At 42.1% G+C, this 22,790-nt stretch overlaps 1 protein-coding gene across 1 annotated transcript in view; it reads right to left on the reverse strand.

Annotated features, from left to right (window-relative positions):
- Positions 1-22,472, reverse strand: part of cep290 (centrosomal protein 290) — a 30,638-nt gene extending 8,166 nt beyond the window's left edge. Inside the window, exons 1-39 of the mRNA XM_083666374.1 lie at positions 22,375-22,472; positions 21,968-22,084; positions 21,347-21,424; positions 21,136-21,205; positions 20,991-21,037; positions 20,338-20,481; positions 19,998-20,051; positions 19,283-19,429; positions 17,686-17,868; positions 16,574-16,663; positions 16,252-16,374; positions 15,537-15,657; positions 14,453-14,625; positions 14,065-14,227; positions 13,835-13,935; positions 13,665-13,731; positions 13,379-13,488; positions 13,033-13,117; positions 12,760-12,893; positions 12,269-12,433; positions 11,757-11,906; positions 11,542-11,657; positions 10,832-10,934; positions 8,970-9,200; positions 8,464-8,637; positions 7,736-7,847; positions 6,879-7,084; positions 6,417-6,568; positions 5,931-6,042; positions 5,014-5,469; positions 4,430-4,594; positions 3,422-3,529; positions 3,033-3,167; positions 2,556-2,825; positions 2,219-2,326; positions 1,765-1,964; positions 1,207-1,420; positions 967-1,104; positions 421-642 (exon numbers count right to left, since the gene is read on the reverse strand). Coding sequence (XP_083522500.1) covers positions 421-642; positions 967-1,104; positions 1,207-1,420; positions 1,765-1,964; positions 2,219-2,326; positions 2,556-2,825; positions 3,033-3,167; positions 3,422-3,529; positions 4,430-4,594; positions 5,014-5,469; positions 5,931-6,042; positions 6,417-6,568; positions 6,879-7,084; positions 7,736-7,847; positions 8,464-8,637; positions 8,970-9,200; positions 10,832-10,934; positions 11,542-11,657; positions 11,757-11,906; positions 12,269-12,433; positions 12,760-12,893; positions 13,033-13,117; positions 13,379-13,488; positions 13,665-13,731; positions 13,835-13,935; positions 14,065-14,227; positions 14,453-14,625; positions 15,537-15,657; positions 16,252-16,374; positions 16,574-16,663; positions 17,686-17,868; positions 19,283-19,429; positions 19,998-20,051; positions 20,338-20,481; positions 20,991-21,037; positions 21,136-21,205; positions 21,347-21,424; positions 21,968-22,084; positions 22,375-22,383 — 5,553 coding nt within the window. The 5' untranslated portion in view covers positions 22,384-22,472. The remainder of the gene's footprint in view (positions 1-420; positions 643-966; positions 1,105-1,206; positions 1,421-1,764; positions 1,965-2,218; positions 2,327-2,555; positions 2,826-3,032; positions 3,168-3,421; positions 3,530-4,429; positions 4,595-5,013; positions 5,470-5,930; positions 6,043-6,416; positions 6,569-6,878; positions 7,085-7,735; positions 7,848-8,463; positions 8,638-8,969; positions 9,201-10,831; positions 10,935-11,541; positions 11,658-11,756; positions 11,907-12,268; positions 12,434-12,759; positions 12,894-13,032; positions 13,118-13,378; positions 13,489-13,664; positions 13,732-13,834; positions 13,936-14,064; positions 14,228-14,452; positions 14,626-15,536; positions 15,658-16,251; positions 16,375-16,573; positions 16,664-17,685; positions 17,869-19,282; positions 19,430-19,997; positions 20,052-20,337; positions 20,482-20,990; positions 21,038-21,135; positions 21,206-21,346; positions 21,425-21,967; positions 22,085-22,374) is intronic.
- Between the last annotated feature and the right edge of the window lie 318 nt (positions 22,473-22,790).

Here is a 22,790-nt window from a genome sequence, read left to right on the forward strand (position 1 = left end):
GAATCTTAGTTTTATCACTTTGTGTTAATTTGATATTTAATCAGATTATTAGACCTTCAGAAATATATTGCATTACTATTGTGTTATTGATAACAATAACCCAGTCAGATCTTCCTAGAAGATCCTAGTTTCCCATAAATAGTGGTTGGTGGTCCGATATACTTGTAATTAAGATACAAGTCCCTAATTAAATATAATAGACATTACGCACACACGCATACACACTAGCATGCACACACACACACACACACACACACACAAACTATATAGGTAATCTATGAATTACACAGATAAATAATCAATCAGTCAATCAAACAAACACTAACAACTGAGGTCCTACGTCCTAAATCACTATCAAACAGAGACAGAAGTCTAGATTTATGAATTGGATGTAAAAATGTGTTGGCATGTGAGATTGACCTGTAAGGCACTGTTGAGCCTCTTGATTTGCTGCTTGAGTTCCTGGATCTCCTTGTCGCATTCCTCCTTCTCACTCTGCAGACGGCTCTGGGCCTTCATGCTCCTCTGGAGGTCACAGTTCAGGCCCTCCACTTCTTCTTTGAGGGTGTTCTCACGCCCTCTAACCACCTTCGCCAAATCTTTTGCTCCCTGGAGTTCCTCATTAAGCTCCTGCACTCGTGCCTTCAAGAAAAAGAAAATCTCCATATTGTATGCATGCAATGGATACAACAGAAAGAACATACAGGTTCTGTACATGAGTGTTTGTGTGAATTTAAGAATGTTATTTTAGACAAATCACAATGTCTATATTTGCCATGGCAACAAACGTAAAGAAAAGGAAAGAAAAGGGTTTACTACGAAAAAAATTAATACAAATACATTCTCTGTATTTTGTGGGCCCCTGTGCTGAGCTCTACAACAGTGGCAATAAACTCTTCAACGTAAAAGCACTAAGTAAATGTTAGGTAATATCCTATGAGACATTGAGTGAAATGGGGGCCCCACCTTCAGGTCCTTGGTATGTTTGTCTACCAGCAGCTGGACATTGAGGTTCTCCTCTCTGTGAGTTGCATTGGCTATGATCTGCTGCTCCGCATGAGATGTCATCTCTGCTCTCAGCCCCAACAGGGCCTTACTGAGAGCCTGACAGAGAAGGAGAAAGAGAGATATATTATTCACTTATTCTGGTGAGTTTTTGTCCCGTCTACAGACCTTGAGAGAAAACCATAGACTGCTCTACTGTACCTTTAGCTGTTTCTCTTTCTGGGAGAGCTGGGCTTTCAGCCTCTCCACCAGGTTCTTCATAGTGTTGCTGGGCGAGCGGACATTGGCCTCTTTCTGGGCCTCCAGTTCTGTGCGGAGGTAGTGCAGCTCTTTCTCCATCTGAGCTAGCTGGATCCGTTGCTCCTCAGCCTCCCCTGACAGTGCCTTCACCCGGGCCGTGTGGCGCTCCTCCAGCCTGGAACAGCATGGGTTTAACCGAGTTTGCAGGGACATGTTTATTTCAACCAAGACCATTATTGAGAGTGAAGTTCCTTGAATTCTAAATTCAATTCAATTCAATTCAAAGTGTTTATTATCATATGCACAGTAGAAAACATGTTTCCCTGTACAACGAAATTCTTGCTTTGCTGTCCGCAGAATGCCAACCAATGTAAAATATACAATACAAAGAATATACAATATATACTAAACAAATGTACAAGACAGCAAAATTTAAGGCATAAATGGCTAATCCTGTACGTATATCACAATTTTTCTTTTTTTAAAAAGATCTGGGATGACATAAATAGATGCACTTACTTCGACCTCTCTGTGGCGTGCTCCTTGGTCTGCATGGCTGTGATGGCTCTCTGTCGCTCCAGCTCACCATTGATGGCCTTGAGCTTGTCAACGAGGGAGGAGAGCGAGCTGTCCTGCTCCACCACTGTCTGCTCCATCTCTGCCAGACGCACCAGGTGCTTGGTGGTAGGCACAGCGATGGTGGGCTTCTTCATCAGCTCCTGGGAGGTGCCAGAGAGAGAACCGCCAAGGTCAGCGATTAGTCAGAGAACTCGTTCAAGGGCATGGTTTTCCCCAAAGGATGAACATACACTGTACAGTAACAATGGAACACCATTTGCTAATAAAACATCACACTGAGGGCACTCCTACTTGTACTGACATTCACATGTGGACAAGTACTTCTTCACAGAGACTAATTCATAAAGGAACTCCAGTCTTGGAGGAAGAGGACATTCATCTACAGTATGCTTACCAGTGCGGTCTGTTTGAAGCGGTCCAGGGAGGTATCAGAGTGCAGGTCCAGCTTTTGATGCAGCATCCTCACCTCCTCCTCATGTCTCCTGGTGATCTCCTCCTGCTCCTGGGATTAGATGAGGGCCAGAGCCATCAGAATGAAGCATCAAACAACACACACACACACACACACACACAAAAATGACATTATCAATAAAATACTAGTAAGATTCATGTTGTAATATTGTACCCAAGATGCATACTTTCCCCAGAAATATGTAGTTAATGTCAAATGTTGGCAGGCTTGCTACTTTTAACTCAGCTATACAGTAATTGTTCTCTATTCAGTGCTGTACCTGTCTAGCCCGGGACAGCAAGTTCTGGTACTTCTTGAGCACCTCCTCTTTCTGGTCCAGGCGGCCCTGCAGGTTGTTGATGGTCTGGTGGGCTATCTTGAGGGTAGGCTGGCTCTCCGCCGGGTTGTCCTCACACTTGGCCAGGTGGGCCAGGAGCCTTTCCCGGTCAGCAGCCGCAGGCAGGCGAAGACGTAGCTCATTTATGACCTTGTCCCTGGACAGGACGTCCTGCTCCACCTTCCACAGGCTGGCCTCCTTCTTCTTCAGCTTCTACACAGGGGAGTGGGGAGAGAGGGAAAAACAGGTAAGAGATTCACAGAGCAAATTTGGCAAATAAATGTCAGTGGTATAACATGATTTCCTTTTGTTTTCATATGAACAGAACCTTAAACTATCCCAATGTTAGTGTAGTGTAAGTTCATGGTTATTCATGTCTTTTTCAAAAGTTATTTAGCTATGACAAAATAAATGGTGTACCTCGTCAAGAGTTTTGCAGGTAGCTTGGGTGTCCAGGATGGTGCGGATGTGCTCTTTGATTTTCCTCAGCGCAAAGTCCAGCTGGTGGGCCAGCGGTATGCTGGGGTCTGGCAGGGCACCTGTGGCCTCCTCAAACTACAACAACCAGAGGCTTGGGTTAAAATTGTGCATATGTCCTCTATCTAATATGGCTATGTATGAACACAAAGTAAACCAAAAAATTAAATAGGCTCTTCAAAATCTAATATTGCATACTCAATTATAGTAATGAGCATATATTAAAAGTGATTCGATTCCAACTCAAACCATACATTTCATTCCTATTGGAGGACAGTATGGACACTAGTGTATTGTAAATCAATGCACGTCTGTTTGCAGTTAGATGCTACCTTTTGGGCAGTCCCGAGGATTTCATTCTGCTGCTTTTCGTGGAGGTCCAGCTGGCGCTCCAACTCCACCTCTCGCTGATCCCATGACAACTGCTGCTCCTCCTGAAGCTAAAGAAGGAGAGAGTGTATGTGTGTGTGTCATGTGCAAAACTGCTTTTAATGTCAACACAAACAAAAGGTGTTACAGTGCTTGAGTTGAGAAGTCTATTGGTCATTATATCAGTAGATTACTAGATTAAGCCAGCAAGTATACATTAACACATAGGATTCATTGGAAGCTAGTGTAAAGTTAATTCACTTACTGATTTATTTACAGCGGATGGTAACCAATTCAAGTGTAAATGACCACTCAGACCATTTCTAATGCTCCAAGTGCGTGAAGTGTGTGTTTGTACACTTATGGTAGATTTAAAGACAATATAAGGGTTGTAATCCCACACCTAGGGGAAAAGGTCACAAGGACACCAGAGGGTCCTGGAACATCTCAGAGGGGTGAGATCAGATAAGTGGGGGTTGACTTGAGGGTGTGAATGCTTTGAAGTAAAATGGTACACAGCTGTATAAACAGGATCGAGTGATCTAGGGACAGGATGGATGGGTGACAAACACAGTTGTAAACAGCCAGGACAAAAGGGCTTTAGAAAACAGCCTAGGTCAATTGATCTCTCCAGTAGACTGATCGGCGCCAAGCCAAAGGGGGTGTAGCCCCGGGATGACGAAATGTAGTTCTTGAATATTATTGGTATAAGTAGACAGGAATTTGAATGAAGGGCGTTGACCTGTGTGATGTTTATAAAAGGACAGGTAACGGAAGTGAAAGGTGTGTTCAACTTTGCAAACCTGACCCGGCTTCGTTCTCTGTGAATAAAGTCTCTGAATGAATCAACAGCTCTGGTTAACGGTATGTTATTTCAAAATACCATGATTTAAATTCCACTACACACTCAGTTCCTCTGTGTGTGTGTGTGTGTGTGTGTGTGTGTGTGTGTGTGTGTGTCTCTTTCTCACAGTGTTTCGCTGTACAATGTCCTCCTCCAGTGTGCGGATGGCACGCTCCTGCTCTGCCACCAGAATCTTCAGGTATCTGATCTCCTCCCTCTGGATGCCCAGCTCCCTGCCCCGCCTCAGCTCCTGCAGACGAGACTCCTCCATCTTCTTGTGCCACTCGTTCACCTGCTCACAATCAAATAAACTAAATGAGAAACACCCAACATTGATCCATAGGACATTGTTTAGGCCATGTAGCGATCAGATCTCAAAATCCCTTATAAAAACTAGAGAATGAGGGGCGCATCTTCCCTTGACCCAGACTATCAGTATACAGCAAACTGGGCTTTAGTGTACAACAGGGTAGCAGTTCTAGGCTTAGCGTGAAAAACTAACAAGCATCAATACCGGGGTTTAATGAGGAGAGATAGAACCACTACCGCACTTCAGTGAGTAGTTCAAGCTACTGTTTACAGTACATTCTGTAATGGAGGACACGGAGAGGCTGAGGGATAGTACTACATGCTGCTAGAGAGAAGCAGAACTAAACTTCATTCAGAACCTAGTTGGCTAGTGGTTAACACTTCCATCATTCCTCTGCCCACCTTTTGTGCTCCTTTCACGTCCTTCAGCGTAGCTATAAGCTCCTCGAGCCCCCTCAACCTCAGCGTCAGCTCCTGCGCCGTCCCCTCCGCCCTCCTTCTTTCCGCCTCCGCTTTTCTATTCTCCTCCTGTGCTTTCCCTCTATCCTCCTGAAGGCGCATCATGGTCTGAGAGAACTTCTCCTGCTGAGCTAAAGGCAGGGTGCCGGCGAACTGCCTGCGAAGCGACTGGACGGTCTGCCGTAGATGCCTGGCACGGTTTCGGCCCTCCTGGCGCGCCAGGTATAAGGACCTTTCGCTGGCGTCCAGCTTCTGCTCGGCGCGGAGCTTGAAAGCCTCTAGCTGCTGAATGCGAGTGACGGTGGTCTCCAGTTTGCCCACGGCAGCTGACTCGCTGAGTTGCAGCGCGACAATGTGTTGGTGCAGCTTGGCAATGAGAGCCCTCTCATCTGATTGGGACTGGGGGGAATACAGGACAAGACAGGGGGGAAACAATTAGCAACAATGCTAGTTGTTAGACAGATGTGAGTGACCTCTAGCATCTACACAACATACAACTCTGTAAAGTGAAATATACAACTTTGTACAACACAGGTACAATAATCTAAAAGCAGGACACCCTTTAGGGCAATTTGGACTGGACTTAACTGACTCTAGGCGTACCAAGTCATAGTACTAGCGTTGTTTATCAGCTGTTTGTTTTTGATATCAATGGTATACTTGTGGAATTCTTGTTGAGTCAACTATGAAACTGGAGATAAAGGATCTTACTCCTAAATCATGCTATGGATTTTGGTTCATGATCTGGAGTTGCTACTCTAGCTAAATTAAACTGCATAGTATGGATGGGTTGAGGATCAGTTAAATATTAAATTGGGTTACATATTACATTTGAACAGTTTGAGGTTGGGTTGTCTTGCCTGGTAGTCCAGGACCTGTCTCCTCAGAGCCTCCACCTCCTTTTCTCTGGACTGCTGTCTTGTCTCCAGGGCTGACACCTGCATCTTGGCCACGTCTGTCACCTCCCGCAACCTGGAGACACAGCAACACATTAGCATTGCAGACCACAGATGCATCAACATAACAATTACATCAACGTATCACCACATACGTACAGTATCACCACTCAAGAAATGATCACCGCTGATCACACTGGGCCAAATTATCATTTGAGTTATGTTCTGTACGCATGCAACTCTGACTTCCCCCCAATTCATGAATTGGTGTCAGTCTGAGATTTGTGTGAAAATTCCAGGTTACAAGCACAGATTTCAAGATGTGATTTGTCCCATTATGGGACACAAGACTTAAGGTGAACCTGGTAGCCTAAGACTTAAACTTCCACTTGTTGGAACGGCACAAAGAAAGTTCCTGTCACCAGATAGACGTCACATGAGCACACATACTTTGAAACCTCAACTCTTAGCTCTGCCTCATCTTTCTCCAGCCCGGTGATCCTGGCACGGTCAGCGTCGCTAACAGCTTTGCTTACGCTGTCCGCCAGCTCGTCTCTCAGCTCCCGCTCCGTCCTCTGAGCCGCCAGGTTCTGCTTTGTGAGCTGAACAACACAAGTAAACACACATTAACGGCTATCACTGTGTGGCCTAAACCCTATGGACCGGTTTCTTGGACACAGATAAAGCCTGGACTAAATAAAATGTTTAGAATAGACTAGAAAATCTCCATTGAAGATGCATTTCAATTTCGGATTAGTCTTTATCTGAGGGTAACCAGCCCTAAAACCATACCCCGGCCACTGTGAGGCCTACCACAGCCAGCCAAGGAGACAGATTAGTGCCTTTATTATTGTAAATATACAATAATGAAGGCACTAATCTATCTCTATAAATACCCTTTCTCTCCCCTACCTCTGCGAACTTGGTCTCCAGCTCGAGGTTGCGCTCCTCCACCTGTCTGAGGGAGTTCCTGAGGTGCTCGTACATCTTGTGGGCGTGCTCAGCCCTCTGCCTCTCGTTCAGCTCCTTCATCTCCAGTGTAGTGATCCTTCTGGAGGCAGACACAATCTCGCTGTTGGCCACACCTTTGGCCGCCTTGCCCAAGCTGCTCTCCTCACCTGTGGTTCAAGCAAAGAAAATGTACGTCTAGCTTCGGGAATCAACAGCTTAAGGAGGCTTCCACCACGTAGCCATGCAAATACATTTCGACGCGTGCCTATTTCAGTGTGTGCCACTTTTGCGGCACGGTGAGTCAACAATTAAGGGGCTGTGCCCTACGCTGGTACCCCCTGTATCGTTTATCTTGTATCTTTTTAAATTGAATGAACCATGATGTATGTTGGTTTTGAAAACTGCCCATCAGGGGTAAGGAATGAGATCAGGGCATTCAAACTTCATAATGTTTTGGTATACCAACCAAGTTGTCTGGTGGATGAGAAAATTCAAATTTTCAATTTTCCAAAATCAAGGCAAAAAAAAAATAATCACACAAAAAAACACAAACTGTAGTGACTCCTACTGAGCCTGACCCCCTCCCGGCAGGTGTTTCTGGTTAGTCAGGTGTGTTCCGTCACATCATTTGTGCAGGCATAAGAGAGCTGTCAATGTCTAGTATTGATAGTATTGATTGTCTAGTCTTTACGTTTTCCTTTAGAGTCTGCTAGCAAGCCCAGCAATCGTATGAGTATGAGCAAGAACAATAGTTGGACTTGCTGAAGCAAGCACATTAACAACATACAACTAAACAAACACTCAGTTGTATAACTTACCTATTGTGTTGATGTGCTCCCACGCTTGCTCTAAAGTATGTAGTTTCTCCTTGGTAATCTCCAGCTCTTTATTGAGGGCAGAAATTTGCTCTCCAAGGGACACATTCTCAATCTAGTACAAAAAAAACACCAAAACAGTAAGGGTCTGGGTCGCCAATAAACTGAGCATATGGGCTCATTCGATAAGTTAGGGGGCCAAGGAAATGAGCATAAGTTGTGATGGAGAAGAGCATAGGATATTTCAAACGTTTGTTCCATCCTTGTATCGGCTGGGTGCCTTCACATATTTAGCAAAAATGTGACATAAAACTATACTCGTCTTTGCCTTCATATTTCATTCAGTATACATCATTTCATTATAATAACATGTAAATTCCAAGTAAAACCTGAATCCTATGACACTTTTTATGTGCTTGATATTACAATAGTAAGGCAGATCTACTAGTCCCACTAAATCACATGTTTGAATTTACATTATCAGTCGCCTTTCTAGGGATACAGCATCTCACAGACCACATACAGAATGAAAATGAATATTGTCGTCATCATGGTTCCAACACTGTAGTGATCAATGCTGTCTTAGTTTTTATTTTCTGTCTGTCTATTTTGTTACGATATAATCATTTTGATCATCATCAGAATAATACTGAAAGTAAATATTCAAGAGACAAGCAAGCATCAACTATCTCATGCCTTACTGCATACGATGCACCATGAGCAGAAGATACCTGTAGATGTTCCAGATTGGTGGTCCTCTGTACAAGGTGGTTGTCCTTCTGCAGCATGTCTCTGTATTTGACTGTTAGCTCTGTGTACTGCTTGTTAGCCCTCTCCAGCTCTGACGAGGGGATGCTGTCATTCAAGGCCTTCTGTAAGGCTGCTATCTTAAATGCAGCCATTTCCTACAATGAAGGGACAATGAGGGGCAGAATGTTAGGATCTTCATGTGAGGCATGGGATAAAACGAGGAACTACCGTGGTAACTGGTGGTGGTCATCAAGTCATGAGTGTTTCAGAACAGTAATTTTCCAAACCAGTGTCATACCTTGTGAATCTATCATTTCACAACTATAGCACTACATGCACACATACATTATCCAAAATACACATTGTATTAGTAAACGGTAGCCTGTAATGTATACTTGATATGCCTTCTATGCCTGCAGCAACTTATCAAGTAAACCCATCTACGTACTATTTACATGCAAGCCATAGTCTCCCTGTTCACATGTACCTTGTATCTCTGCAGGTAACCAATCCTCTCGGTGACGGAGATCTGCATTGTGGTGAAGTCGTCCCTCAGCTTATTGTTGTCCTTGCGGAGGTGCTGCCCCATCTCTAGCATGGTGGTGTAGCGGCGTGTCAGCGACTTCTCGTTCACCCGCAGCACCGTCATCTTACGGGCTGCCTCCGCCAGCTGCCTCCGCATCTCCTCTGGGTCCTTCTGCAGGGCATCCAGCCAGTGCTGTTGTACACAGTGTGAAGATAAATACTTAATAGAATTTTTTTTATTTTATTTTCTTATCTACATGGTACTTTTGTTTTACACAATATTACATGTTTGCACAAGGTAATTTCAGTCCTTTTGTGTATACAGTGCCCTCCATAAGTGGAAAGAGGAAGCATTTTGTCTTCTTTTAGCTCTATACTTCAACAGTTTGGATTTGAAATCAAGCAATTAAGATGATGTTACAATAGAGATTCTCAGCTTTAATTCAATGTTTTCTTTTTTCAGATTGGTTTCACCATTTAGAAATGTCAGGACAACAGAGGTATTGGAAAATTGTCTTGACAAGTGTTTCTGGTTAGTCAGGTGTGTTCGGTCACATCATTTGTGCAGACATAAGTGAGCTGTCAATGTCTAGTATTGATTCTAGCCTTTGCATTTGCCATTGGAGTCTGCTATTGGTGTCTGTCAACATGAGGACCAAAGAGATGTCAATGAAGCCATTATGAGGCTGAAATATCAGAAACCTACCAAAATGAACAGTTTGGATCATTCAAAGGAAAGAAAGCACTGGTGAGCTCAGAAATCGCAAATGGCTTGGTAGGCCAAGGAATACTTCTACTTCTTCAGAACTGCTACTCTCCCTCCTTAACACAAATCATTTATGTTGCATTATGTTTTTATTGTTGTGTACTATACTTTCACATTCTGATCTAACCGTTTTAATTTCACCTGAGTGGCGCAGATTTGATCTGAAAATGCTTGTGTTTTGATTGCCAGTTATCAATAGATCATAGATAAAGTGTAAATTAAAAGTCGTTTATGAAGGTCAAAAAGTAGCTGATAATGAGTTGGTAATTGGCTTCTTAGCTCCTCGCTTGTGGAACACACTGGCACTAGTTTTAGCAGTACATTGAGCAGTAACACCGGTGAACCGATAACCTTAGGTAACCGATAACGTAAATTCTTTTGGTATGATAACCTTAGAGTTTGACACAATGGTTTACCATAGAACCGTTTACCATAGAACCGTTTACCATAGAACCGGTGTGCCGTGACATCCACAGTCTCCATCGGCAATAGCTACATCTTGGCCACTGTCCATTTTAGTCCATTGTTATTCAGTCCAAAATCACAGTAGGATGTTTCCCTTAAACTTAAATTGTCACTCATGAATTATTAGTGTCTAATGCTCACAGTCTTACTTGACTGTAAAGAGAGAAACAAGTAGTTTAGTTGTGTAGTTGGGGATTCGGCTGCTGTCTCAGCATGGCAGGGTCACTCACAACAGGTCATTTCTTGAAAGAAACTTTGATGGACATTTTGGATTAATTTGACATGCTGTTACATGGAACCCCAGCAAAACTGTGCAAGATGTTTCATACTGTGCTACAGTATGTTTTGATTTGTTGAAATGTGGATGACTACCGCAAAAATAAATTCCAATTGGGGATAATTACAGTTTTCTACCAAAACTCCTACAATGTGTCTTCTGCCACGTTGATTTTCTACAAACTCAGAACATGTCACTGCTTTTTAGAACAGTTTACATAAATAATGCATAACGCCTATAATGAAATACATTCAGGTGACCTCTGAAAACGTTATCAACATTTTTTCATGAAAAAGAATAACTAGCAGTGACTCACATTGAACTCTTTGATTTTGACTGCATCCACCTCTTTCTGCTCCTCCAGCTTGTTCTTCATTTCTGTAAACGTCTCTTTCTCCTTCTGCCAGGCATCCTTCTCACTAAATCAAAGCACAAGTGGGTACTAGTGTTATGTGTTTACGTCAACTTTGAGTTTCAGTTTCCTGAATGTTGGTGTGCTGGGCTCAAATTATACATGGACTCTTTGGGTACTCTTTAAAACAAATATCAATGATAATGGTGGTGCCCAGACTGCCCACATTATCATTTAACCCTGATTTGCTTATGGGGGTGGAGTGCCCAGCATCGCTGTTATGTTGACCCAAAGCTTGTTCCTCTTATGGGTAAGGCATAGCCTCTTTTCAAATGACCCAATGTGATGTGAGGACGAAATTCTTTATTGAGCCTGAAAAAGCTCAGCCACATGCTGTTGTTTTTCATTAGTGGTTTACAGACGATAGCCAGTTAGTTAGAAGTTAGCAATGGAGATGCCCAACAGTCTAAAAACAAAAAGCTTGTTTGAAGTTTTTAATTTCAAAACAGGATGTGCTCGCTTGTGATATTGGGTGCTATGATCTGTCAGTAATTACATTTTGCCCAACATCATCAGCTCACCCAGATCTGCCTGTAACCATCAAACAAGTTATATCTGACAGACTCTAGAGTCTGTCGTTGAGAGACTAGATAAAGCATAACTGGGTGACCTACCTTTGATGCTCTTTGTAGAGGAGTCCTTGCTGATGGCGAATCACGGCAAACTTCCCCTTATACTCCTCAAAGGCTGCCACAAGCTGCTTGCTCGACTCCTCCTTGTTCTTCATCTCCTACAAGAATTTCATGAAAATGTTTCTCAGATCGTTTTACAGAGAGTGACACATTCATTGACTTTTTGAGACCCAGAGTGCCGGAGTTGGGAGACTGACCTGCAGCAGTCGGACTGCGTACTCATTCAGAGAGCTGATGACTTCTGTGCTGGACGGTGCCATATCCTCAGGGAGATTCAGGGTCCTAAAGACGACTGAGCTCCCACCGGACTTCCTCAGAGCCTCCACCTCGCTCTCCAGATGGGTCAACTGACAAACAGAAGTGAGAGAGAAATGGGATCAACGGTAGCTGTGTGTGCATACTTAGGAACTAGGAACTTAGGAACTTAGGAACTTTAGAGATTGCTCAAGAAAAAGAGAAATGTTATGATTGGCATAAACTGCCACTAGCTTGAATCACTTGAAGCACTTGATGTTAATTACTTAACATTGAATTATTTGTAGCCTGGATAACCTGACTGTTTCTGCTTTTAACCACACCACATTGTTACCTTGCCAAACAGTATGTTTATTGGCAAGATAATGATAAGTTGGCAAAAGAAGAAATAAAATGAAAACATGTACAGTAACTTGGCCCTATCACTCCATATCTTTTTAAGCCCACTGGATACCTTTTCTTTGGCTTTTATGAGTTGACTCAAGGTGCTGGCTGCTTCCTCCCGGGCCAACCTCATTTCCTGCCTGAGCTCGTCGTTTCTCCCCATCAGCTGGTCTAACTGGGCCTTCAGGTGAAGGCTGGTATCAAACATCCCTGCTGAGTTCTTGATCTCAATGGCCTAAAAGGTGTGGGATAGCCGTCAGGAGTTTTGCCTTATACTGTTAAAAGCCATTGAATGATATGTTCCCAGTTTATATGATACAAACAAGTGATATGAAGAAACAATATCAAAACACAAGGCATGTAATGTCATAACTATCACTATCATAACTATGACTACAAAGCCAACTAACTACTGCAACCACCATGACATATTACGTATAATATGACGTATTACCACATTAGCACTATAACTGCTATTAATGATTCTTACAAACAATGGCTTAGATTGAGGTGTGACAACATGCCAAATGTGGACAGCGGTTATAATGTGACTGCACTTACATTGACTAGCCTCTCCAGACTGGGAATGGTGACACCCGTTTGAGAGGGGGCTTTCTGCTGAGCGTCCTGGATGGCCTGAAGGATCTCCTTCATGCCTTGCTCCAGTTGTTTATTCTCCCGCGACAAGTGTTCCACTTAGAGAAACAGAGAGAATATGTTTGAACTTTGTTGACTTAACTGTTAATAATAGTTCAATAGTATCTAGTGAGTGTTAGAAGAATGATGCAAGTATGATCAATCACTGTACACAACCCTTGTCTGTACTGTACTTACATTTGGCTTTACACTGAGATGACTGTGTACTCTGTAGCTCCAGCTCCCTCTCCTTGTTGTTCAGCTCCTTCTGCAGATGCTCATACTGCCAAACAAGCGTGGAAGGGTGGTAAGACACGCAAAGCTTATATGTCACATAACAACCAAACACAGATTCAATGCATCTGTTACATAGATAACTGCGGCTTACCTCTGTGGACTGGTTTACACTTCGTAATGATAATATGAATCAGTTCTCGAGCGAATCACTAGCTCATGCAAAGCCTCCCATTTAAAGGTTGAATCGATGATAAATTCACATTGAAGATAAGACGTTGTTCCATCACCTCCACTTGCAGCAGCTCACCTTGCGATTGATCTCCTCATCTGCAAAACTGAAGGTCTGCTTTGGTGGCATTTGGATGGATCTGTTGGGTCGGGCGTCATCCCCTAGCAATGAGCTACTCACTGTGATCCCTACAATGGAGAACAATGTTGTTATCAGCTCTTGTTATTCTAAAGCAAAATATATGTACAGACTAAAATTGTTGTAGTGAACTACTACAACAAATATTTACACTGTACACACGGTACGTATATTAGCTTATGCCTGTCCTACACTTTGAAGCAGGGGAAGTGATGAGGGCAGTTACCTTTGTCCTTTACCATCTTTCTGATTAGTTGTTTCAGTTCAAGTCTCTCCTCTTCCAGACGTTCAATCTGTGGAAAGAGATCAAATGGTGGTCAAATGGGGTCATGAGACAACAAGGGCTACAGGCAGAAGACCCAAGATAATCTAATGTTCCCTCTTGTCCTACATTACCTCTTTGGTGAGAACCTGGTTTTCCGCTTTGTAGTGCCGCTGTTTAAGAGCTTTGGTTCTCCTGAATTCAGACAAATCCACCTCCTCTTTTGGCTCCAGACCTTTTTAATGTCCAGGACGATACAATAATTAAGAATGAGTGAAAACCCAACAGCTAAAGTCTAGCCAATGCTGTTACTAATGTTAGAGAATATAGCAAATCAAAAGGACTTTGTCTGTTTTTCACTGACCAAGTCGCTCTCTAAGGTCCTCATTCTCATCCAGGAGGTTGTTGATTCTCATCTCCAGCTGGTTGATTTCTTTGGTCATGGCCTCAGTCTCCCGGTCTCGTACTCTTATCTGGTTTTTGCAATCTTTGATCTCAGCAATGGCAGCTTCCAAACCATCAGTGCCCTGCAGTATGTCAACACAACAATTGCTTTCATAGTTACTTATCTGGAGTTCAAGGTCTGACAGACTGGATTTTAAGAAAGAAGCAAAGCTAGTCTTAATTGATCCATATTGGGACCTTTTTTTTTTTTTTTTTTCATTCGACTTGGCTCAAAGATGATCCTTGACCTAAATGATTTGGCTCATTGAAACTCAGGAAAGTAAGAATGTGTGACTGGGCAGACTTACAGACTCATAGAGCCTCATGAGGTTCAGAGCGTCACTGAGCTCTTTGTCCTTGTCCCTGGCGTCGACCTCGGCTAGCTTTGCCACATGCTCAGCCTCCTGAACTCTCAACTCAGCAGCCTGTAGCTTGGCGCTAAGTTCCTCCATCTTCCTCTGCTGGATGGCTGAAGGCAGGCCTGGGAAGAAACACAGAGCTGTTGCTAACTTGCTAACAATATTTCACTACAGAGACAAGAAAATGTAGTTAATAGAGAAAACACTGGAGAAACACTAAGCTAAAGCAAAAAAAAAAGGAACAATGTCCCTTTTTAACGCTAACCTGCCAAGAATCTCCTCCCTCAATTTGCTAATGTTGTTGGTCCTTGACATTGGCTGATCCCACTGTAGGACATTTTTTTGTTTTGTAGGGGGCACATTTTACCCCTGTTGACTAATTTCTTAGGGCATTTTGTAAAAATCTGGGGCATTTTCTTAAATTCATAAGAATAATACATATAATCATAAATCATACTCCATATGTAAAAATGTATATACATTTTCTTATTAAAAGGACGAATAAATGTATACAAGTGCATAGTGACAAGAAATTCAACTTGAAAAGATATTAATTCCAACATTACATTAACTATTATCCTTGCATTAAGATGGACTCAATTCAACTTACTGAGTGATTTGTTGATGCATTTTTAGCTAATTTTAAGAGTGTCATAGCAAAGGGTCTGAATACTTATGTACATGTGGTATTTCTGTATTTCAATTAAAAATTAATAAATTTACTGACATTTCTAAAAAACTGTTTTCGCTTTGTCATTCTGGGGTATTGTGTGTGGATTGATGGCAAATTGTTTTAATTTAAGCAATTTTAAATTGAGTCTATAACACAACAAAATGTGGAAAAAGTGAAGGGGTCTGAATACTTTCCGGCACTGTACAAACGTACCTCATCACATTAACATGCCAGGTTATACGCAATAAAAGCCGAACTGTCGGCCGACACCGATTGCTGGCCGATCAATCAGTGCATCCCTTCAAACTCCTTTTAACAGCATTCAGTTCCATGGTAGTGATTTTATGACAAGCCACTCACCTCTGTCTTTTAGGGGTCTCTTGAGTTCCTCTATGAGCAGAGAATTCTTCTCCATCTCCCCTGTGTACTGTTCCACTTGCTCCAATAGCATCTTGATTTGATTGTCTCTCTCTTGCACAGCCTTGAGATATCCATAAACATTTCTTTACTTTGGATAGTGACCTCAACCAACTTTGGTATTTGAACTATAAGCGTAGAGAATGTTATGAAAAATGGACAATCTTGGGAAATAAAAGTAAGGAAATAAAAGAGGTATAGGAAACATAAAAGTAGTATGGAGAGCAGAGTAACTTACACCACATAGCTCATATATGACCTGGCCCAAGTTAGTGAAGGCGGTGTGCAAAACAAAAAGTTAAAACAGAGTAGGATGAAGACAAACACAAAAGAAAAAGCAGTGGAACTGACAGGATGATCATTTCACAAACCTCAACCACATTGCAGGAACGTAGAGAACATAGAGAGATCTATAAACTCAGGATATGCATATACTCCTTATCGTACAATATAGGCCCATACAATATAAACCGCTTTGAGTAGCTGTAAATACCATTATTATTCATTATTAAAATGTCCTTTGTGTTGATTATACTCTTTTTCAGATTATTGAATCTTGTGTCTGTGGAATGTTCCAAACTCCATACAACTGCAATGAAATCTATCTTCATTCAGTCATCAATTTCCTACCTACTGTATATAAGACAATAAGACAAACCTGTTGCAAGGCAATGACGTTGCTTTTGTCTGTGTCCATTTGGGCTGAGCGCAGCTTCTCCCTCAGCTCACGGACCATCTGCTGGTACTCCATAATCTCTTCATCTTTCCCAGACAGCACTCTCTAAAAGGACAGACAGACCAGGGTCACTCAATTGCATCGATTGCTACATTTCCTTTCCTCAGAGGAAGACTGATGGCAGCAAACCCACCATCATTGTCTGTCTTGAACCACACAAGAGAAGAAATAATGGATTATTGTTGTTCTTGGGCCTTGATAAACTACATTTGGGATGTGTGTGTTGTTTTTGAAGCACACCCACCTTCCACTCCTCCACCTTGGCGCTGACTGCTGCCATGACCGGGTCATCCTCCTCCACCCTGCTCTGGATCTGCTCGGTCAGCTCTCTGACCTGCAAGAGAATGAACACGCACACACACGTACACACACACGTACACGTACACGTACACACACACACACACACACACACACACACACACACACACACACACACACACGTACACACACACGTACACACACACGTACACGTACACACACACACACACACACACACACACACACACACCTCTTCAGTACAATTACAGTGGAAAACACACCAACTATTAATAATAATACACTTTATTTATATAGCACCTAGATAGTGGGTTATCAGTCAGGATTATATATCACAGTCACCCCTCCAGGTTTTATGTGCAGGCAAACCTCACACAGTTATTAGTGTATGTGTGCTACTTAGATAGTGGGGTTAAAGAGCTTCCCATGCTTTACAAATCACATCAAGTACAGTAGTTATTTTGTAGAAAGTCATCATACCCCTTTGAAATAGTTACTATATTTGTCGTACAGCCTGAAATCAAAACCCCCCCCCAAAAAACCTTTTTCCAGCTTTATGTACAAATTCAGCCATACAACATCAAACTAATGAAAAAAAAGGCGACAGTTCTGAAAATGTATAAAAAAATGAAAAACAAGAATAACAGTGTTGGAAAAGTCATCAGTCCCCTGATTTAATACTTATTTGATTTAATACAGCTGGTTTTATTCTGAAGTAATCAAAACCACTACAATTGATGTCAGGTGGGGGGCAATTAGCCTGGTGTTTTGATCTGGAAGTTGATTGGTCGCACCTGAGCAAGTTTATAATGGTATACTCTAAGGGGCTGATCACTTAACCAAACCAGGTATTTCACTAATTAATTTTTAATAATTGTCCAGAATTTTTACAATTTTATTCTCACTTTGACGATGAGGGTTATAATGTGTACATACAGCTCAAAAAAAGTTAGATTTGATTTATTTTAATTTCCATGTGACAAAAGGTAAAGATTTCACAGGGTATGATGACTTTCTATAGGCACTGTATGTGTCCTACTCCTCAGTCTTCAGTAAAGGCAAATGCACAGAGGTGTTTACCTGCAGCTTAGCGTGGTCCCTGTCCATCCTCAGCGTGTCCACTATGGAGTCTGACTGCTGCACCGTGATCTTCATCTTGTTGTACTCGTCCGTCATCTTCTCCATCTCCTTCACCGACTCCTCGAGGCTCTTTTGCATCTGCTCATTCTGGGCCTTCAGGTGGACGATTTCTTCCTCATTTCGCTATAAAGTAGAGGATGATACAAGTCTGTATGCATGTGTGAGTGTCCCTCCCAAATGACATACAGTAGCCTGTGTAAGCTATGAGACAGTAAAGCATTTGTTCTTCTTTTGGCTCTATACTCCAGTAGTTTGGATTTAAAAAACAATTACTATGAGGTATAGATTGCCAGCTTTTTATTGAAGGGTATTGTACATGTTGGTTTCACCATTCAGAAATCATAATACTTTTTATACATCGTCCCCCTATTTCAGGGCACCAAAAGGAAAGGTACAGATTAATATGATGTCCAAATTAAGCACTCATGTCTAGTATTTGGTTGACAATCCTTTGTATGCAATAACTGCCTGAAGTCAACCCATTGATGCTGGGTATGTTCTCTGGTGATGCTCTGCCAGGCCTGCACTGCAGCCATCTTCAGTTGTTGTTTGTTTTGAGGTACTTTTGCCTAAAGTCTTATCATAAGGAAATTAAATGCATGTTGAATTGGATTTAAATCTGAAGATTGACTTGGCCAGTCAAGAACTTTCCACTTTTTGGCCCTGAAAAAAATCCCTATTTGCTATGGCAGTATGTTTTGGGTCATTGATCAAGCCTAAGATTATGGCTATGCTTCTGATTTCTCTGCCTAAAAATTGCTTCCTTGACTTTCATTGACACCTTTTTGGTCCTTATGTTGACAGACACCAAAAGCAGACTCCAAAGGCAAATGCAAAGCCTAGAAGCAATACTAGACATTGACACCTCTCTTATGCCTGCACAATGTGACGGGACACACCTGACTTAGAAATACCTGTCAAGCCAATTGTCCCACTATTTTTGATGCCCTGAAATAGGGATGGTGAAACCAATATGTACACAAATACCCTCTAATAAAAGCTGAGAATCTCTATGTTAACCTCAAATTGTTTGATTTCAAATCCAAACTTTATGAGTGTAGAGCCAAAAGAAGAAAAAATGCTTCACTGTCCCATTACTTACGCAAGGCACTGTAGATGTACCAATGCCTATCCCAAGAAAGTTGCAAGATTCTAGGTGTTCACTACACTCTGTTCAACCTCATTTTAGGTTACACATAAAAGTGTCAAAACCTCACAAGCAATACTGGATGTTACCAGTTAATTCAATCATGATAACAAATCATTATGTTCAAACATGGACAAATCATTGAACCACAGAACTAGGTAGTCCAGCATTTATCATCTAAATTACATTCATTTTGACAGCTGAGGCTCAAGTATATGAGACGGTTTGCTAACAAAAGGCCGAATCCAAACCTGAGAAATGTGAGTGCCAGTGAACGTTCCGTTTACATTGTTCATTGATATCAATTGGGAGATCTGTGCAAAGGTTAGAGACCTGTGGGTTTCTCATGCTCGGAATTGGTCATGAGTGTGCAGTTTGGTTACATGGTACCTGATTGTCCTCCATGTACTGGTAAAGCTGGCGGTTTAGTGAGTTTAACCTCTTCTGGGTCTCACTGCTCTCTTCTCTGGACTGGACTGGCTCTTTCTGGTCCAGCTCCCTCCGATAGAAGTCAACATCCTGCTGGAGCTGCTCGTTCTGGCACGCCAGAGGATAGATTGGGTTAGATGGGGAAGAGTTAAACCCGCTGTCCTAACTCTAAGCTAAGGTTATACACCAACCAAACCACACTCATACATTCGCCCAAATATAGTACTACACAAACTGTATTCTCCTTGTACACTCATACAAACACATACACACAAACAAGTGGACCTTAAATATATTCCAAAGTGGCATATTTTCTCACAGTTCCAGGCCAGCTATTACCTTAAATATAGCACTTACTACTTACATTACTTTCACTTTTTACCTCACTAGTCACTACACTAACTCTTAACTCCTTACCTTCTTCTTAAGTTGTTTTGTCTATTGTGAAAGAAGAGAAAGAGATGAGGGAAAAAGATGATAATGGAGAAAAAAAGGCACATGCAAAAACAAATGTTCACAAAGTGTAATAAAGGTGAAAAAGGACAGCAGAGCTCAATACAAGACAGTGGATAGTGAGGTGAGGTTAGCGAGGTTAGCGAGGTTACTCATGCTCGGGTGAGACGGCCAACGGAATGACAGTGTAAGCGACGATGATAAAAGACCAGTTGCCACTAACCTCTCTTTTCAGCTTCCGGCTCTCGTCCTCAGCCTCTTCTGCCCGCACAACAAACTGTGAAAACACATGAGAATATATTCTGCGTGGGAACACGATGTGAGGTGCTGAAACGTCATGAGCATAAAGCGACATGATTCAACAAGTGTTAGTGCTCTACACTAATGAGGATTTATAACATCATCTACCTACATGTAAAATCTTGCATGTAAACATTGCATAATAACGCTATATAGTTTAGAGCTAGACTAAAACAATGAAGTACAATGGCAACACAATGAGTTCACATCGGGTTGCATAAACACTTGCGTTCTATAATATGGCATGTGCAATGAGGTCATACTTCCTCATTGGATTTCTTCTCCTTGCTCATCTCCTTCTCCAACTGGGCGAACTCCTTCTCCCTGCGCTCCAACTGACTCTCCAGTTGGCGAATCTCATCCCGCAAGAAGCGTGTATCTCGTCCCGCGGACGAGCGCTGGGCCATCTGGACAGGAAACGAAGCAAACAACACCCCCGAAGGAACTCTCAGCCTCCCTCAACCTCCATCTATTTAAAACACTTCCTCATGTATATACTCCAATTAGCAGGGTCTCAGCCCCAGATTATGTCTCTATGAAAGTGTTCAAGAAACTAGGGGGCTAATTCTAGGGGGGAAAAAGGAAACTGAGTCACAACCGCAACAAACAGCAGCAGCAAGCCGCAGAGAGGAATTAGCTTGCGCTCTAATCTTCTTATGTGCCGCCTTTCTATGGTCACAGCTGACAATCTGCTTTGTGGACTTTACTTCTAGCTCGAGGTGTAAGCACTTTTGAAGGAAAATGAGCAGCATGTTTGAGAAATACATATATGATTAATAACCCACTGGCGTCTATCAATCAATCTATCAGTCTCTATTCAAACACACCATCTTGCACTGCAATAAGAATTATGTTTTGTCTCAGTCCTAAAAAAGGGATCCTAATGCTACACATTGATTGACATAATAAGCCTTACCTCTAGCTCTTGTTCCAACTTTAACTCCTTAGCCCTCAGTTCAATTTCTGTAAGACAATAGTAGAGGTATGACATCCTCTGTGGACTATTCATATCTAACAATACTCTCAAAAACACTTTGTTGGAAATCTTGCTGTGCACCTACCCATTTTCGCTTGATCTGAACCAGCTTTGTCAATTACTTCATATGCCATAGCGACTTCCTCATCCTTCAACTGCAGAAAATGTTAAACATTTTCAATTCATTTAATATCAAGAATAAATTCAGCAGAGTACTCAACCTGGTAACTATCACTTGTCTTGTTAGTAATGAGTTTGTAGAAATGCAACTGCATTTAATTTGAGTAAATGGATACCTTTAGAAGGGCCTGAGAGATTCGGAAGAGCTGAATCATTTTCTCTGGGCTCCCATCTTTCAGCTCCCGTTGTTGAACCTACAGAAAAATAAAGCAACAATGTTGTTCAACGATACAAAGTTAACTTGCAGACAGACAATTGACCTCACAGACTTCAATTCAGTTCAACAACAACAGTACTACTTTTATTTATACTTTTTTGCTGAGACAAACAGCAAAATAGTTTACACACATTGTTTAGTCTACAGGAACATTTGTGTGTGTGTGTGTGTGTGTGTGTGTGTGTGTGTGTGTGTGTGTGTGTGTGGGGAGGGGGGGGCGGGTAGGGGAGCTTAGAGGAAGGGGGATAAAAATGAGGCGAGCAAAAAAGGATTAGTGCTGTTTAGGCTTTGGGGCATTTTGCTGACACAGGCAGTCTGTTCTTTGACTGCAGGGTAGTCCTTTGTATTTACAGTCAAACCAGTCTGATCATCTTATCAGGAACAGAACTACCAACTTTCAATGGACATCAACAGCAACAATACAGTACTCGAAGTTTTGTAAAAATTAAAAGGGGGAATTGCAGTTGTACGGGTTTGCAGGATGCATTATCGGTAAGTTATGTGATTTGTGCAACTATACCATCAATAGCATATCGAAGAACAACTCTGCGTCGCCTCCCAGCACATCTGGGTCGGCTTCCATGACTTTGCTCCACTGTAGTTCAGAAGGCATCTTGCCTGGATGGTGATGATTTGACTAGAAACAAGTTGTCAAATAGTCAGAGAGAGAGATAGAGATTATTGTTACAACAACATTAAAAACATTGCTTATTTCCTTGAAAAAAATACGAAGGTTGGATAGCAGATCAGCTACTGCTGCTAAGTTAATGTACCATATCGATGCAAGGCTGTGCATATACAGTTAGCTAGTTAGGCTAGCCGGTAAGAAAACATAGGGCGACTAAAATGCATTCTGCAAAAATAAGCAAGTGACTGAGACATGTGATATACACGGTATTGTATTTTCAAATAATAACCTTATCTGACCTTTTTCATTTGCCAACAAAATATTTGGATAGATTATGCTATCATCTTCAACTGTTACTCCTGCTGCTAGGTTGCTAGGTTACCGTTGACAACAGTCGTAAATCGGTTTGTGCATCGTGTTACTTTACGCCTGGTCGTAACACTGGTTGTAATGCCAAGGCTTTTGAAGAACCAGAGGCTGAACTCCGAGAGCAAGTCTATGAGGGGAGTATGACAGCTGCGTCTTTGACGGGATACCATACAACGCATGATTATCGTGAAAGCATGTCTAACACAAAATAAGACTGAAATTGTATTAGTTCAGTTCCCAAATGGTTGCGTTAATGGAATTCACTCCACAATAAAATAGCCACTGTACTAACAGGACCCCTGCACTGTTATTTACCATCTCTCAAGGTGGGAGTTTTAATGCCTGT

Source organism: Argentina silus (assembly GCF_951799395.1).
Source record: "Argentina silus genome assembly, chromosome: 3".
Lineage (NCBI taxonomy): Eukaryota > Metazoa > Chordata > Actinopteri > Argentiniformes > Argentinidae > Argentina > Argentina silus.